This window comes from Protopterus annectens, chromosome 11.part0 (genome assembly GCF_019279795.1).
Source record: "Protopterus annectens isolate FY-2018-M chromosome 11.part0, PAN1.0, whole genome shotgun sequence".
Classification (NCBI taxonomy): Eukaryota; Metazoa; Chordata; order Ceratodontiformes; family Protopteridae; genus Protopterus; species Protopterus annectens.
Genome location: NC_056745.1, coordinates 1426759635 through 1426776259, shown reverse-complemented (window position 1 = coordinate 1426776259; position 16625 = coordinate 1426759635). Strand labels below are relative to the sequence as shown.

The 16625-nt window shown below is 39.5% G+C and overlaps 1 protein-coding gene across 2 annotated transcripts in view; it reads right to left on the bottom strand.

Annotated features, from left to right (window-relative positions):
• CFTR (CF transmembrane conductance regulator) overlaps positions 1-16625 on the bottom strand; it is a 1712697-nt gene that overhangs the window by 738575 nt on the left and 957497 nt on the right. For both annotated transcript variants that reach the window (XM_044088720.1, XM_044088721.1), the window contains one exon: positions 13367-13613. In XM_044088720.1, coding sequence (XP_043944655.1) covers positions 13367-13613 — 247 coding nt within the window. The remainder of the gene's footprint in view (positions 1-13366; positions 13614-16625) is intronic.

Genomic DNA, 16625 nt, shown 5'->3' with positions numbered 1-16625 from the left:
TTTCTGGTCTGGAAAGACTTCTAGGATGGACTGCTTTTGAAAGAGGTTTAATTCCTCTTTTCTTGCCACACTTTCCTAATGGTGTAGGATATTTGGCAAGGGGGGGAGAGAGACAGAGAGAGAGAGACAGAGAAGAAGTGGTATTTGGGAGGAATGTGAACAGGAATCATATACCCCCAGTACATTATTGTCCTGATTTATTTTCCTTGTGTGATAGTCAACCATGCAGTCTTATGAAATGGCAGATGGCCAATGACTGCCTCCAAAGTGGGACAGTCAAGGAATGTCTCAGTGATTACTCTATGACCCTCCAAAGGAAGTATCCCTGGTCATTCACATTATCACCACCTGTCATCCGGTGACTGTTTCAGAAACTGCAGTCCCCATGGCAGTTGTTTTCAGACCTTGACTATTTCCTTGCTCTTGGTCATGCCTAAACTGAAGCTGATATGGTTCTACTGTGTTCTAGAGAACTGACACTGGGGAGTCTCAGAATTCACCCCTATCCTGCCCTTCTGTTCTATTTTATCCTGTTTTGCTTTTAAAATGACTAACCCATTAAAAGGTGTTAAGAAAGACCATCTTGGCATCCTAGGTGAAATGTATCACTTGCAGCTGGGTGTGGCTAGGCAAGTCCTGCAGCTCTTGCTCCACCATTCACTGGATTATGGGCAAGGTGTATGATGAGAGTCACAGCAGAAGACATAGTTGTCATCTGAGACTATAATTTAAACTTCAAGTCTTCGTCTGGCAAACCTTCCAGTGACTGATTCATTTAATCAGGCAGTTCTCACTGGTGATATAACATGACATATAGTTCATGTTGATCATGGTAAACACGAAATCTGTCCATTGCATGAGATGCTTTGTTTGGTGAAAATACAGCAGGACTCTACACAGTTTGAGCCTTTTTGAGGGCTGGCTTTACATGTGGAATCTACCTTAGGTGTTTCTGTCCAGCAATGCCAATCTTTGGGAGAATAGACAATATGCTCTGGCCTCTGTGGTAAAGGTGCCACAACATAACGGTTTTCCCATGCTGTCTTAACCAGCTATTTAGACATCTTATCGCACAGGAAGTGTGCTCTGAGAATGGAAGACCTCCTACTGAATGCTCTGAGGTAGGGATCGGAGGTAGTTGGTCATCTCCCTTTCTACCTCATCAACTCCCAAATCAGAGATATTTGGGAGAGGATGGTGGGGAACCAATGACCTCATCCTCAATGATATCCAGAATGGGAGATTCCTGAGGAAGTTTGCATGTTTGCTGTTTCACCTGCACACCTCTTCCTCATACAGGCTGTCTCCTTAAAGATGTGAGCATTTCAGTGTAGCAAGATGAGGAACAAACAAATGATTATGTTTAAGGGCAACTGCCCAAAAGCCTGAGAATGTTTTAGCCAACAGGCTACCTAAGTATCACCTCTCTTGAGTCATAACTGATGATGAGGATAGACATCTACATCTCAAATCATGAGTTTGCATCTGCAATAAAATAGGCTGACAGCATAATAAAACTGTTTATCTAATGATGTTTACAGGGGGTATATTCTGCCATAGCTGGATCACTACAGCATACCTCTCAACTTTCCAGATATTCACAGAGTGTCCAGATTTTTGCCTCATATTTGTGGTCTGTTCCTCATAAAATTTGCAGTTTTCTGGCAAATCATTGAAGACTGAAGTCACTAAATAAAACTAAATAATGGAAGATATTTGAGTTTCAAACTTCATATTCTTCAGAAAATACATAATAAGGCAAAACCTGTTATTCTAACAACTTTCTAAATTTGTAAGAGCAATATTTGAAAGCTGTCCCTATTTTCAAGCCTTTGTCTCCCCATTAGTTCTAGCTTTGTCTAGATTTATTTGTGCTGAGAGGTTGAGAGTTATGCACTAGTCTCCCAACAAAGGGGATATGCAGGAAATACACTTATTACAGATAGAATTCAATGATAAGCTTTACGATAATGTGAGTACTCAAACATCTGTTATAGAATTCTTTGAGTTGGTCTTTGAAAGATGTGGAACAACTGAGGTGAAAAAAATCTCAAGCAGTGCCTCAAAACTGGCCCCAAAAGAAAATGGAAGAAACCCGGAAAGCAGAAAAGATGCTTTTGTGTGAAACCTCAATACATAGAAATATGCTACATTCCTGGAGTTCAGGTTCATTTTGCAGTGCTTGGTAAGGACATACCCGATGACCAGGTGGCTGTTTCATTAATATATGCTGAGGAAACATCTGTAAGACATACTAGCAGCAATACTTCCTTAATATTGATCTTTCTCTCTCTCTCTGCACTGCCCAAAGGTATATTAGCCCTTTGATAACAGAAACAATGCAACTAGCAATGTACTTGTATAGTCTAAAAAAACTGCAAATCCTTGTCTAGGACATTCCCCCATTTTCAACCCTGGGAAGAAACCCAAAAGGTAAACAGAGTGGCTAAGCAAGAGTTATATTCTTGTACATTCTTCAGTTTTGTCCACAAGTTGAATTTCTTCTTTATGTTAACATAAACATATATGTTTTCATCTCTTGGTAAGAAAGACACTTTTGTTGGTCCTGTTTCTTTCCATTTTCAGATGATGCATTTTTTTAAGACTGTTGAAATGCTTTGGAATATGAAGGAGTATGATTCTGAAATAGAGTTTCAAAGTGGAATACAATACAAAATGACAGATGTGTTAAAAGTTACAGTACCCTTTAGGAAAAGGAAAGAAATTTACCCAAAGTATTCCACAGGTTTAATCATTTTGTTCATGTAGCTATAGAGTGCACCCAGTCTCATATGATTTTTGGCACATCTTTTACAGCAATCTGAAATGTCTGGATTGACTCTCTAAAGTTTTACTATGTTACAGAGGACATTGTGCATATTTTTCCAACAATATAGTCTCTACTGTAAGAATGAGGCAAATGCAGCAGTTACTGAAAGGATTTGCTCTTTTATTTCACCTGCCCATTGCTTTTTTATATGCCATTTCAGTTGTTCCCAAAAGGATTCAGGTGAAAAAATTCACACTGACACACACACACACACACACACACACACACACACACACACACACACACACACACACACACACACACACACATACAGACTTGCATGTTAATACCTTCTTTAACCCCTCCAGTTATTGCATTCCATTTCTCCAGCAGAGGCGAACATACAGTTGAAACATTTTCTAATGAATCTTGGAATACCTTGCATATGCATAGTGCTTTTTCTTGAAAGTATGGATATATAAATATAACTGGGTTCTAGTTATTCATAATGGATTATATTTATCTCTTCCTAGTTTCCTCAGAGTTTGAAGCTTATTTTTTCAAAGGAAGTGTGTCTAATTAATTTATGATAGCTATGCACTCATTTTAATATGCAGAGGCAATTTAAATGCTTTGCATATATCTTTTATGGAGATAAACAGTCTAGGAGAAACAACTTTTTGTCAATTCCAGTGGATACATTTATATTTGCAATATTTATAAATTCAATTTCAGATGATTTTTCATGTTGAAACTTCATACTTTGCTAGCAATAATGAAAATATATAAAGATAATATGCACATCAGTATAAAGTGAGACTAGGACATTGTATTCTACCTACATTGTAATTCTGTATACTGGATTATAATTTAGTTTTAACTAGAAGTCATCAAAACTTAATAATTTGCTTTTGGTAAAATCCGAAATTATTATCAAAGGGTAAAGCAGGCTGGCTTGAGATATGATATAATACTTTAAACAGAAGAGTCATTTTTATTGTAATAAACTTGTGGTATTCTGTGAAACCATTTGCATTCTAATTATCCAGGTATGTTTCAATTGTTTCGTTAAAACATTTGAATATTTCTTGATTACAAGTCTTTTGAATAGACACTGAAACTTCAATAATTAATAAATTCCAAAGATCATTAACAATTTTGATAAAATTCTTCAGCTGATCGAGAAGTAAGGTTTTGAATAAGGATTTTTTTTTATAGTTTCAGTTGTGAAATGGAAAGGTAGCCTATACAATCATAACAACAATGGAAAAAGGGCATTCAATAAGCAATATTGTATCTGGTAGATAATTGAGTGTAAAGAATCACTAGATCCTGTCTGGGATAAGATACTGACACAGTTCATAAACAGAACAGCAGTAATGACAACATGCTACCTCTGGGTACCTCAGGGGTGTGTACAATATATTAAGCTGGTGTACTAAGTATATTCTGGAGGCTGTACTTCCCTACAGCATGGGCAACTCTTCCTCAGATATACATGCCAGCCAAACAGCAGCAAGGAGTACAGCATAACAGCCTGCACTCTCTGCATAAAATCTGCACACTGTTAATATGTTAATAGGGGAGAATTCATTAACATTTCTTATGGAATGATGGTGTGTTATGTAAAGATCAAGTGATGTGGGGAGTTTAGTTTAGCATCTGGAGTACTGGGGATGATGGCAACATTCACATGGTTCTGCTGACATACACACTGTTGCATGTTTTACACAATGCATTTTAAATTACACTACGGATACACTCTACAGATGCATAATATCTTGTTACATGTTCAAAGGTGGTAACTAGGCTATTGGCCCAATAGCCATTTTAAGTCTAGCCAAGCTCACCACAGATTTACCAAAATAGTGCTGATTTATCAATACCCCAAAGAATTTTACTGATGTACAGTCCACTTCAGCTCTGTGCTCTGCATGTCAGAAATATTAAAGGCTGTTACTGTAAGTTACTAACACCTAAGGTCCAGAGCAGCAGAGCAGAAATGCAATTAGTCTTCTACTTCTTCTTCTTCTTTTTTCGGCTTTGGGGTTAGGGGTCGCCACAGCGGATCACCTGTCCGCTCATGATTGGCAGTAGAGTTTTTACAGTGTCGAGTTGCCAGCCCGATGCCCAACCTTCCAAAGAAGGCACATACATGCACACACTCACACCTAGGGCCAATTTAGACTGTCCAATCCACCTACAGCATGTCTTTTAGGATGTGGGAGGAAACCGGATCACCAGGAGGAAACCCACGCGACCACAGGGAGGACATGCAGACTCCGCACAGAATGCACCCCAGCTGAGGATCGAACCGGAGAACCTCTTGCTGTGAGGCTGCAACGCTAACCACTGCACCACCATAAATGCAATTAGTCTAATGTTGGTATATTTCCATATGAAACATGACTCAAGAATGCTTCTGCCTCATTGCACATACACAAGTATTCATTTAGATCTCAGTTTAGATGCATAAACTAGGTTCAGCATAAAAATTAACACCACCCCCTTTCCAGGATTGGCAGACAGACTCAGTGGGTGTGATGGCTGTACAGGACAGCATGCTAGTGTGTATGCGTGATACTTATGTGCACTGTACTCATCAGTACCAGTGACTGCTTGCAGAAGAGGCATTTTTTTTACTATTCTATACTATAATTTGCATCAGTACATAATGATGTTGTACAATAAAGTCTTGTATGTCTCATATCACTTCATCACCTTGCTCTGATACCACTAAGATCTGTCAGTCATTTTGGTTCACACCTGCGACTACATTGTTCATCAGTTCAGGCTAACTACTGTAGAGTCAATGGTTTTAAGAAGGATGCCCAGTACTTTATTAATTCACACAGCTTTTCTATTCCAGTGTGTGTGTGTGTGTGTGTGTGTGTGTGTGTGTGTGTGTGTGTGTGTGTGTGTGTGTGTGTGTGTACAAACGCACATGTGTAGGTGTGTGCATATGTGTGTCGCTATCTATTAGGAAATGACAGAATCAACACAGGTACAGCTGACTGATGCACACAGTGTGACATGCTTTGCACATTGCATTTTAATACAGACATACCTACAAGGCTGCAGGAATGAAGCCACTGGCAGTTTGTCAGAAAATCATTTTACAGACACTGTGTACTTGCAGAACTTCAGACTTGTCTTGACAGCAATAACCCATCTGCAGTGACAGCTAAGTTTTCTTTAGGAAGATCAGACAATAGTTCATTGACAAACGCTGGAAAACAATATTAGTCAAAGGACAGAACCTTGAGGTACCAGCTTTTTGTACCTGGGCAATTTTTTGTGAGTCATATACATTTTGAGCTACAATCTTCTGCTTTCCCCTGAAGACGGCAATGAGAGATTTTATGTAAGGATGGAACATTTCACACTATCAAATGTTTTTTGCCATTAATAAACACTAGGCCATTTAGAAGCCTCCTATATCCACAGTTTTATAAACTGGGTTTGTTGTTAGTAAGCCTGTTCCAAAACACTGATAATTTCCAAACTAAGAATGAAGTAGTACTGTTCCCCTTACAGCTATTATTTTGAAATGTTTGTAAGTTATAATGTTGGCAAACAGACCTTCATCTCTGTGTGTCACCTTCCACACAGTATGCACATCTTCCCATAATACAACAGCACTTTATAACATTACCCTGATTTGCATACTCTTTCTACTTTCTTCCACCTCTTGATGGATTTCTTCACAAATAATAACAAACCAATCCTTTTTTCATGCTCAACACCTAATTTAATGAAAAGTCATCATGAATGGTGGTTTCTTATAAAGACTATATACAAATAATAGAATTTTGATATAGCAGAATCCTAGTAAAACCATTTTTAAGTCAGAAACACATCAATATTATAGTGATCACTGCATTACACAAGCTTTCAGCTGATGTAAATCTAAACTCAGGACCTACTGCAAATGCAGCAAATGGAAAACCCCTCTTATTGTGTTACCTAAACCTACACAGTGTTAACAATAAACGTGCACATTTACAGACCTGTAGCCCAAACACCAGTGCTACAGCGGAAACCTGACTTAAAGACACGTATTGGTTCTCCTCTCAATTTTCTGTAAATTCTGCTGTATTCACTGATAACAAACCCGGACTTAGACAAAGTCTGGGGAGAGGTCTAACTTTGGTTAGAAATTATAGTAATCTATAAACATCTGTGTTACAAAGTAACTGTAATGCATCACAAGGCTCTGATCCCAGCTGGATCCTCATTCAAATATGTCTAGAGATAATACAAAAATCAACATAGCTACACTGTATATACCACATTACTCTATAAAGCCAATTTTGGATCATACTTTGCAATTAATATAAGCATTTAAATCAATAATAACATAATCATCTGTGGGGATATTAAGATTAACTGGAATAGTACATTATTAAAGGAAGGTATCAAAATTCTTAACTTTTACACATATTAAAGCCAAGTGCTCTGACAGACTAACAAAAAAATAAAATAAAGTAGTCGAGCATAATTCAGACAGCATTCTATTAAAAACAACCAGATACTTTTCAAGCACAAAATTTAGATCCCACAGAGGAGCAAGATGAATCAGGGTTGGCTGGTGTAGTACACTCTTTTTAAAAATATTTTACATACCTTATGTGACACCAAGGAGCAGGAAGAAACTCCTGGGTGAAGGGATGGTATCACCACCAAGTAAACCTTGACAGAATAATAACTAGCTTCCTTGTTGAAAATGTCTGTTAACAAAGTGAATACCTGAGAAACGGAGGCTGAAAGGGGTTCTATATTCTGCTGAGCTGCCCAAATAGATTTTTTTCCATTTACCTTTGTACATTTTCCTGACTGAAGATTTCTGAGAAGCAGTTATCAAGCAGATCACCACTTTGGGGGGGGGGGTATGAATGGTGCCTGGCCACCACTAGAAATGGAGAAACCATGCAGTCAGATGAAGGGATCAAATGTCTGGCTGAGGCTGCCTGGACAGATGAACAAGCAGCTGGTGGTGGTGAGGAAAAAGAGGTCTTCTCTTGAGCTGAGACTAAAGCAGGGGGAACCAAATTTTGCATGGCCAGAATGGGGTTATAAGAATGACCTGTGTTCTACACATTTTGGCTTTGTGTATGAATTGGGTTAATAAAGAGAAAAGTGAGGGAATGCATGCTGGAGGCCAAGAGTGGAAGAATGCATCTCTTGGGGAGGTGGGGCTCTTCCTTTTGGGGACAATGGAAAAAAAGCTGTCACATTTGTTGTTTGAAGGAAAAGCAAAGATCAGGGTTTTCTCCACCTGTGGAATGCCTTCTGAACCACTGCATCGACAGTCCATTCGTGCAGGAGCAGTATCTGTCTGCTCATTCTGTCTGCAATCACATTCTACATCCCCAGTATATGCATTGCTCTCAGAAAGCTATGTGATATCACAGCCTATACCCAAACCATCATGCTTTTTCTGTTAAGGGGTAGGATCATGTTCCACCTTGCTTGTTTATGTACCACAACACTGTCATATTGTCTGTGTGGATGGATATTGCACCTTGGGGAGGAGCCATTCTTGAAATGCCTGCAATGCTGAGTGGACTGCTGCCATTTCCAGACCATTAATGTGTCACTTTCCCTTCTGCATCATCCACATAACTTGAAAAATCCTGTCCAGGTAATGCCACCATTCCCCCACATTGGATACATCCATAATTACCATACCAGTGTGGGGGGGTGAGACAAACAAATGGGGTGTCAACAGAAATTGTGTGGACCTGTTAAGCAAAGTAGATGCTTGATGCAACTGATGGAAAGCTATATTGTATGTGTCACAGGCTGTGTTTCTTGGTTTCATTGTGTCCTAAGAGTCCATTGCAGTGCCTCATATTGAGTCTTGTGTTTGGTACTGTTTGGATTGTGGCAGCCATGAGACCCATCATTCTGAGCACTGTGGTCACAGTAGGATGTAGATTGTTTGAAAGACTTTTGACCTCCTGTACTATGGAGGAGACTCTGTCCTATGGTAATTTTGCTTTCTTTTTAACTTTATCCAACTTGCAGCCTGTAAAAATAAGAGCTTATAGTGGGTTCAGACTGAGACCCCAAAGACAGACATAACTAGACTAAGTACAATATTGCTGTTAGGAATTTATCCATAGAAGGTGCCACTATGAGTCAATGATCCAGTTAAGAGAAAATTCTTACTCCCTGTTGTTGCATGTGCACTGCAATCTGAGCCATGCCATTTGGTAAGTGAGTCATGGGTGTGTCAGGACATGTAGGTCATGTGGGGTGTATGCACCAGTGGGGCATGGCCTCGTGGATGTCATCCTGGACTGTCCTACTGAATACATGTATCATATTGTCATGGCTAGCCCACAGCACTAACGGGCTCACCATCAATGGTCATTATGTGGTTTCTGATATGTCCAGCATAACTCTCCGGCCATCATTTTCACTAAAGACTTGACTTCATGAGTGAACATAGCCTACGCTCAGCAAGATGTTTGTGTGGAAGGGCTCACATGTAATGAAAGAAGGAGAATAAAAGCATTCTTCACCTGTTGCACATGCAGCACAGCGAGGACCTACTGGGGACAGCTATGATGGCCCCTTGTACACAGCTGATGCTAGGCACTTGTGTGACAGGGTGGTAAGTGATGTCATGGTCAGCACTAATCATAGCAAGCAGTGCTAGCACAAGAATGACAATCTCAGGAGACAACACCCTGACCTTTCTCGTCAATGAGAAGAAGAGGTTAGGGACAGACAAACAGGTTATTAAAGTAAGAATTCATTACATCGTGTTACAGCAGGCTTTATTGTATAACTATAGGCCGTTCCTGATATTTATGGTTATGCTATGCTATGCTCATTAATGTGCTTCCTGCCACAGGTATCAGGCGAGACTCTCCAGACACTGGGTAAGTGTACCCTGCTGACGATAGACCTAAATATATATATATATATATATATATATCTGTTTCACCTGCTTATCAAAACACTGCCCAGTTTTGCATTTGTTTACAAGCTAACCACTGCTATAAACAGTTAACATGCATTTGTAACTGTGCCACTGCCTTTACTTGTGCCAGTTATTCCTGACATTATCTTTATACCAACTATACTAACCTGAATGTAGCAGTGCCGTTAGGCTATTTTTCTTCTTTGTACTCATTCGGCATTTTACTTTTCAGTGCCTCATAAGTATTTGACTGCCACTGCATAGGTGCTTTATGCTCTTTCCAGACTGTCATTTTGTAATGTGTCTTTACCTATGCTACTGTGCTTCCATGTGACACTTACTCCTGGAATAGCATAAGTGTGACACCTGCAATGAAGCTGAATACCACTGCACTGTGGCTTACTTTTCCATCAGGGCTACTACAGCAGTAAATACTTGGGCATTGCCTATTTGTGTTGTTATTGTTAGGGATGTTCTGTGTGGTAGTTTGCTAATCTGTGCCATACATCCTATATTTGTTTCACTGTATATGATAATTCCACACATACATTTCTTCCACAGAGCTTTGCATCTCATTTGCATGGCTTGGCTACTTCTTCTTCATTTCACTGTCCATTGCATGCGCACGTGCACACATGCACACACACACACACACACACACACACACACACACACACACACACACACACACACACACACACACACACACACACACACACACACACACACACATACACACACACACACACACACACACACACACACACACACACTGGTTATCATCCATAATATGTGACACTGCATACACAGCAATGACGGGGGTACAGACAGTCATATCCACAGTGTCCTCACTGGGGCTTCCCAAGAATCTGTACCACCCTTGCACATTTGGTTCCTTTTCTCCTTCCAGAGCCTGTCATATGAAGGTGTGCTACATCATACTGACCATTGTTGTTTTCTCTTGTTCTCTTTCTCGCTGTCATCTTTTTCTTTTTTACTCTTTTTTTATTTTTTGCTTTGTTGCTCTCTACTTAGTTAATTTATTCTGCAGTCTCAGCCAAAGAGCAGGGTGAGATATGGCACTGACCACAAAGCACTGCACCCATGTTCACACCAACTGCACAGACTCCAGGATTCCCCAATTCAGTCACTCTGCAGGATATAGAAGGTCTTGTTCTGGGAGATAACCTAGAAGGCTTGTTGATGGTCTCTGGTGCACTTCTCAGTGGGCTCTGCACTGAGGAGTCATACATAGGAGTCCTCTTGTGTCACATGCTAGGATTTGATGCAGCTGGTCAGGACGGAGGCAGGCTGACAGTTTGAGACCTAGACAGGCACCGTGGAGGCCACTGTCATGCAGCTGGCAAAGATGCATAACTGCCCAGCAATAACCCCCAGACCAGCAGTGGGTGAGCTGCCAAAATGATGTCAGCCATGGAGGTATCTGGCTTTTGGGAGGAGGCCCTACTGGAGAGCTTGGCAGGTGTACATCACTCTATCTTATCCCCATAATGGTGTTCTCCTTCCTTATGTGTTACTCATGTTCCCCTGCTTGTACTCCAATCCTGCCCATCACCAGTTGTTCACCCTCTAACTGCCTGCATGTCTCCACTGTGACTCCCTCCCCCTTTTGTATCAGTACCCTGTTAGTCTCTGTCTGTGTTATATGTATTTGTGCCTGTCCCTGCTGCCAACCCTATACCCTCAGTCCCCCTGCTTCCCTCTCCCGCTACCTTTTTTCTCTAAAAATGGGCCGCTTGTCTCAAAAAAAAAAAATACCCTCTTTCTACCATGCCACTTTTTCTTTCCCATTATCCTGTTGTGCATTCCTCTGCTTGCCCCCCACAACTGTCCTATCACCAAATTTCCTTCCCATTTATAAATAAAACAGTTGACACTTTGCTGTATAGCCCCTGTATGGGCTCTCACCTGATCCCATGTTTTAGAAATGCGGAGCTTCAATGAGTGTATAAACGTGCATCACGGCAAATACATTGTAAGCATGCCAATGGTACTGGGCCACATGACATATTGAAGTACAGTCTATCCAACTGTGTGGTGACTGCCATTTTTTGCAAATGCAGAGCTGTATTACACATTACTGTCCCAGTAGGTCGATGCTATGTCAGCACCTATTCATAACTAATCCCCACTGAGCTGTATTGTGCAATTCCAGTCATGCTAGTTATCTAAACTTGGTCACATTTATTATTTATTTATTTTATTTTATATTTGTTTACCAGGATAGAACTGGACACAGGTCCATTTACAGTGGAGGCCTGGGGGAGAAAAGCTCTACAATTAGATTAACATCAGCATGGTAATACAAACAATCATATAACAGTGATAATTGAGGACATAAAAAGTCTCATACAGTCCAGTCTAAACAATAAACAATACATCAGCAGTAAGTGAGTAAATTTACAAAGACAGAGTCTCATACATCAAAGCTTTAACATTGATTAGTGAGATAGGATAAAAGAATAAAAAATCATATGAGTATACATGACATATTATGCAATTTCAAGTTGACAGTAAGATACCTAACTGTAGCATATATACAGTAGAGATAGCAGGAAGGAAGGTGTAAAGTGTGCTGAGATTGTGAGATTCACGTGATGCATGGACATAGCCATGTATTCGTAAGATGTGATTTGAGAGCATTTTTGAAATGTGTCTTAGTGGGGCAGAGGTCAGAGAAGGGGGGAGGTTATTCCAGGATCTAGCTATGGCATGAGAAAAAAGAGCTTTCCCTGAGTTGTTGTTAGCTCTAGAGATGCAGAAGAGGGATGTCTCAGTAGATCGGAGAGGACGATTAGTTCTGTATGGAGAGAGTAACTGGCTTAGTGTTGGGGTTTTTTTCAGGATGTCTGACAATATTAAAGGTAATGACTAGCTGGTGGTAATTGAGTAGCTGGGGAAGTTGTAGCCATCATAGTTCCCTTAGAGATTGACAATGATGGGTTCTGAAGGTGGAGTTGTTAACAAACTTGGCAATTTTATTGTAACATGATTCAAGTCTGGTGAGATCAAGTTTTCTGAATTGGGTAAGAATTGGCACAGCATACATTAGAGTGGAGAGTAGATGGCTTTGGGCTAGAGTGATCTGTGCCTGTTCTGAGAGGAATTGTTTATGCCTATATAGGGTTCCCATTTTTTGTGGACCTTTTTTATGGTTTGTGGGATATGGACATCGAAGAATATGTTATTGTCAATTTCTACATCGAGGAGTTTGGTATGGTCAGAGATAGAGATTGGAAGAGCTTGAAAAGGATAGGGGGTAGGTATAGATTTGTTGAGGGTGAAAAGTAGCAATTTTGTCTTATTGGGATTTAGGATTAGTTGGATATCAGTAATCCAGCTTTCTACAGAACTGAAGGATTCTTGTGTGAGTTGTTGTACAGTGGAAAGTGATGGAGCAGAGCAGATATTGTTCTTTCTTAATACCACTATCAGAATTCAGAGCACTTGCTTTGCCCATTCAGCAAACTTTCTAAATTATACAGGAAAAGCAAATCACCACTACTATTGCCAACTATAAAAATGACTACCATCCAATGAAATGGGTCTGTTAAAATCACCACTGTTACTGTAGGCCATAAATGTAAATAAGAAATGAATTAACATGTGGTTAAGGCATAAGTAATTCAGCAAAGGCTTACCTGTATTTTACGTATAGTTCCCAGGGAGTCATAACATGTCTGTATAGCACCTGGAAATTGTCTAGTGACTGCCATACGAAGTGTAATCGTGAAGTTGATTGCAGTAAATATTTTGCGTAGTCCTGTTCCTTCAGTAAATATCAAGGGGAGAACTGATAAAGTTACAACAAAAAATCCAGAGAAGTAGAAAGCTGCAGTATTTAAATATCGGCAATAGACAGCCTTTCGGGTGAATTTCAGCTCCACTCTGTAAAGATGCAAAACATAGTTTTATCAGAAAACTGTTGTATGAAACTATGATTTTGCCCATCATCTGCTAGGTATTTAAATTTAAAAGGAAATTACATTAGAAATAAAACAGTTCCTATCTCAGAATGCCACTGCTTCCCTACAAAGGCTGTGTTTCTTGTTTAAGTATAGGTAAAGCAAGTCTGAGGTGCTCCCTTTTTGCAGCATTTCCACATACTCATTTTCCTTGACACATACCAATTTGGATTAGTATAAAGTCTTTTTTATATCTTCTTTAAGAATTTGTCTTGTTGCATGTTATATCTTATTGCCCACTACATTTAAAATCTCTGCTCTGGAAAAAGCCTGCACAGCAAGTTGTTCATAGCACTCCTTTTTTTCACATTGGGACCATTAACTTAATCTGAAGTTGCAGCCTTAATCAAATTATTTCTGCATAAAAAAATAAAAAAAAATAAAGCATGTTCTGCAGAAACATGCCAGCCTTATTGTTACAGTAGAGTACATCACTCAGTAGTCCTGCTGACAAAAAGCATAAGTGGAATACAATACTGCAAAGGAAATAAGTACTCTTTCAGAACAGTGATATAATAATATTTCTTTGTACCTGAAACAAAACAGTCTCATAACAGTGTTTAGAAAATAGCACCTAAAATGTACACATGCTCTCTTCGGGAATTCTTAATTAAAACAGCAGTTCATAGGACTTCCCTTCTAAGTGAATGAACATGATAACTGAGCACAGAATGAACAGCAAAACAAAATGTTGCACTGTATTAAGAATACACTGGGAAAAAGAATCAGTAAATGAAAAACAAAACACATCATTATGTCTGCACCATCAAGTCACTTCTGGGTAGAATAAATTCTAAACAAACACTAATGATTCAGAGTGACTTTAGTTCTGCATAAAAGACAAGATAAAGTTTCTTTTCATATATTTTTTGTCCATAGTGGATGTGATGATAGGAGGTAGTGCCAGCCATGCCAGGAGAAGTAGGGCAGTGGATGTATGACTTGTGCCAGCACAGCTAGCTGAAATTTTGTAATTAGTTATATGTCATTTATATATCAAACTGATTTGTACAGATGCTTGTGCTGAAAATGTTATTTGTGAGGTTTGTTTTTGTTAAAATGTATCAACAGGGCACCCTTTTGGAAGAAAAGAAATGTAAATGTATTATTGCAACTGAATTAAATGTATATGTTTTAATAGAGGATACTGGGGCAGCAGAGGTTAAACCGCTAGCTTACTTTAAGAAAAATAAGGGAACTGTAAATGAGCTGTTAAACCATTAAATGGCACCCCACAGTGCTGAAGGAAGAGAGATGGTGGGTCTGGAAGAAGCTTTTGTTAGTTAGCTCAGTAAAAAGTGGGGAAGCCCCAGGCACTGCCATAAACATTTAGATGTGTATTGTAGACACATTTGCTAAATTCCTGTCCCAGCTTCAAAGGGGGATACTGTGAGAACCTAGAGACAGGCGACCAGATGAGGTCATTCTGCAAGCCATCTTGGATAACATATTTTAGAGGAAGTAATCTCTGAGTATTGAGTATTCTGTTTTGGGGAACCTGACTAGAAAGACTATCACATATTTCATTGTGCCTTGCTCTATCAGGTAGGTTATTAGGGAATACTAATTCTTCTAGATAAAGTCAGGAATATAGTGAAGCTTAGTTTAGAGATTGTTTTTGTTTATTTATATGAGTCTGTCCATTAATGTTATATTCAATATTTCCTGTGATTTGAACTCTGTAGTTAATTGTAGAGATATATTTAGCATTTCCTTGTTCTTTTATTGTTTATTATTAAATATATTTAACTTTTCATTGTGGCTGGTCCTTTTTAAAAAACATTTAAGCTTTTAGGGTATTTGTACATATTTATTTGGTGATGACTCTGGCCACTCCTGAAAGCCTTGCTGTTTGGTCAATACTACCATTTGTATTAATATTAACTTCTCTCAGCATAACTGAATAGCTTTTAAGAGCCTTATAGTAACTGACTAGTAGCAGTGAGTCTACCTTATAGTTTAGGCAGAGTTGATAGAGCAGGTAATCTGTGGCAGCCTTTCCCTGGTGTGTGTGAAAATTAAATATCAGAGTGTGTGTGTCAGCTACTTGGGGCAGGGTCACGTAGCACTGGTTTCACAGTGCCATTGAGGAATCTTATTGGGGACATGGGGAGAGGCAGAAGAGACACCCATACCCTGGACTGAGTGTGTTTCCTGAGTCCATCTAGAAATACTGTGTATATTCATTTGTATTCCAAGTGCACATCCCTCTCTAATGTCAGTGATGAGGATTCAGGCTCCTTGATTACTGGCCCTGAGTGGGACATCACAGTGGATCTTTGATGAATGACACCCCTACCCTGCATAAAATTCCATAAATGTCCTTGTGATGGAGTTGAGGTTCTCTGCTGCTCCAGTGTAGACTTAGCTTTATGCAGCAGAATCAGCCCACAATCCTCAGTCTCACTGCATAATTTTATTTTTTGTTAGGAAAGGTTGCAATGTTTGGCCGGTGATCTATCTGGTGGCACTGCTACTTCTTTTAGTACAAGGAGTGAAGTTCATCTACTTTGCACTTCATCTTTCCACAGTCAAATCCCCTGGCTATTCTCCCACTCTTAATTTGTCCTGATATATATATATATATATATATATATATATATATATATATATATATATATCCACTTTGAATCATCGAATGTTCAGAACATTGAAATTCTGATCATCCAGACCAGAACATTGATGTTCAGAACATCAAAGGTTTAAAGTGGAAGTGCCAGGTAAGTAAAATTGTAGAATTTTGGGTGTGTATGCAGGGCAGCAAGGTTCCCTGCATGGTGTGTGTGTGTGTGTGAGTGTGTGTGTGTGTGTGTGTGTGTGTATGTGTGTGTGTGTGTGTGTGTGTGTGTGTGTGTGTGTGTGTGTGTGTGTGTGTGTGTGCGCGTGTGTGTGTGTGTGTGTGCCATCTGAGTGTTGGCATTGCAGGTAGGGTACG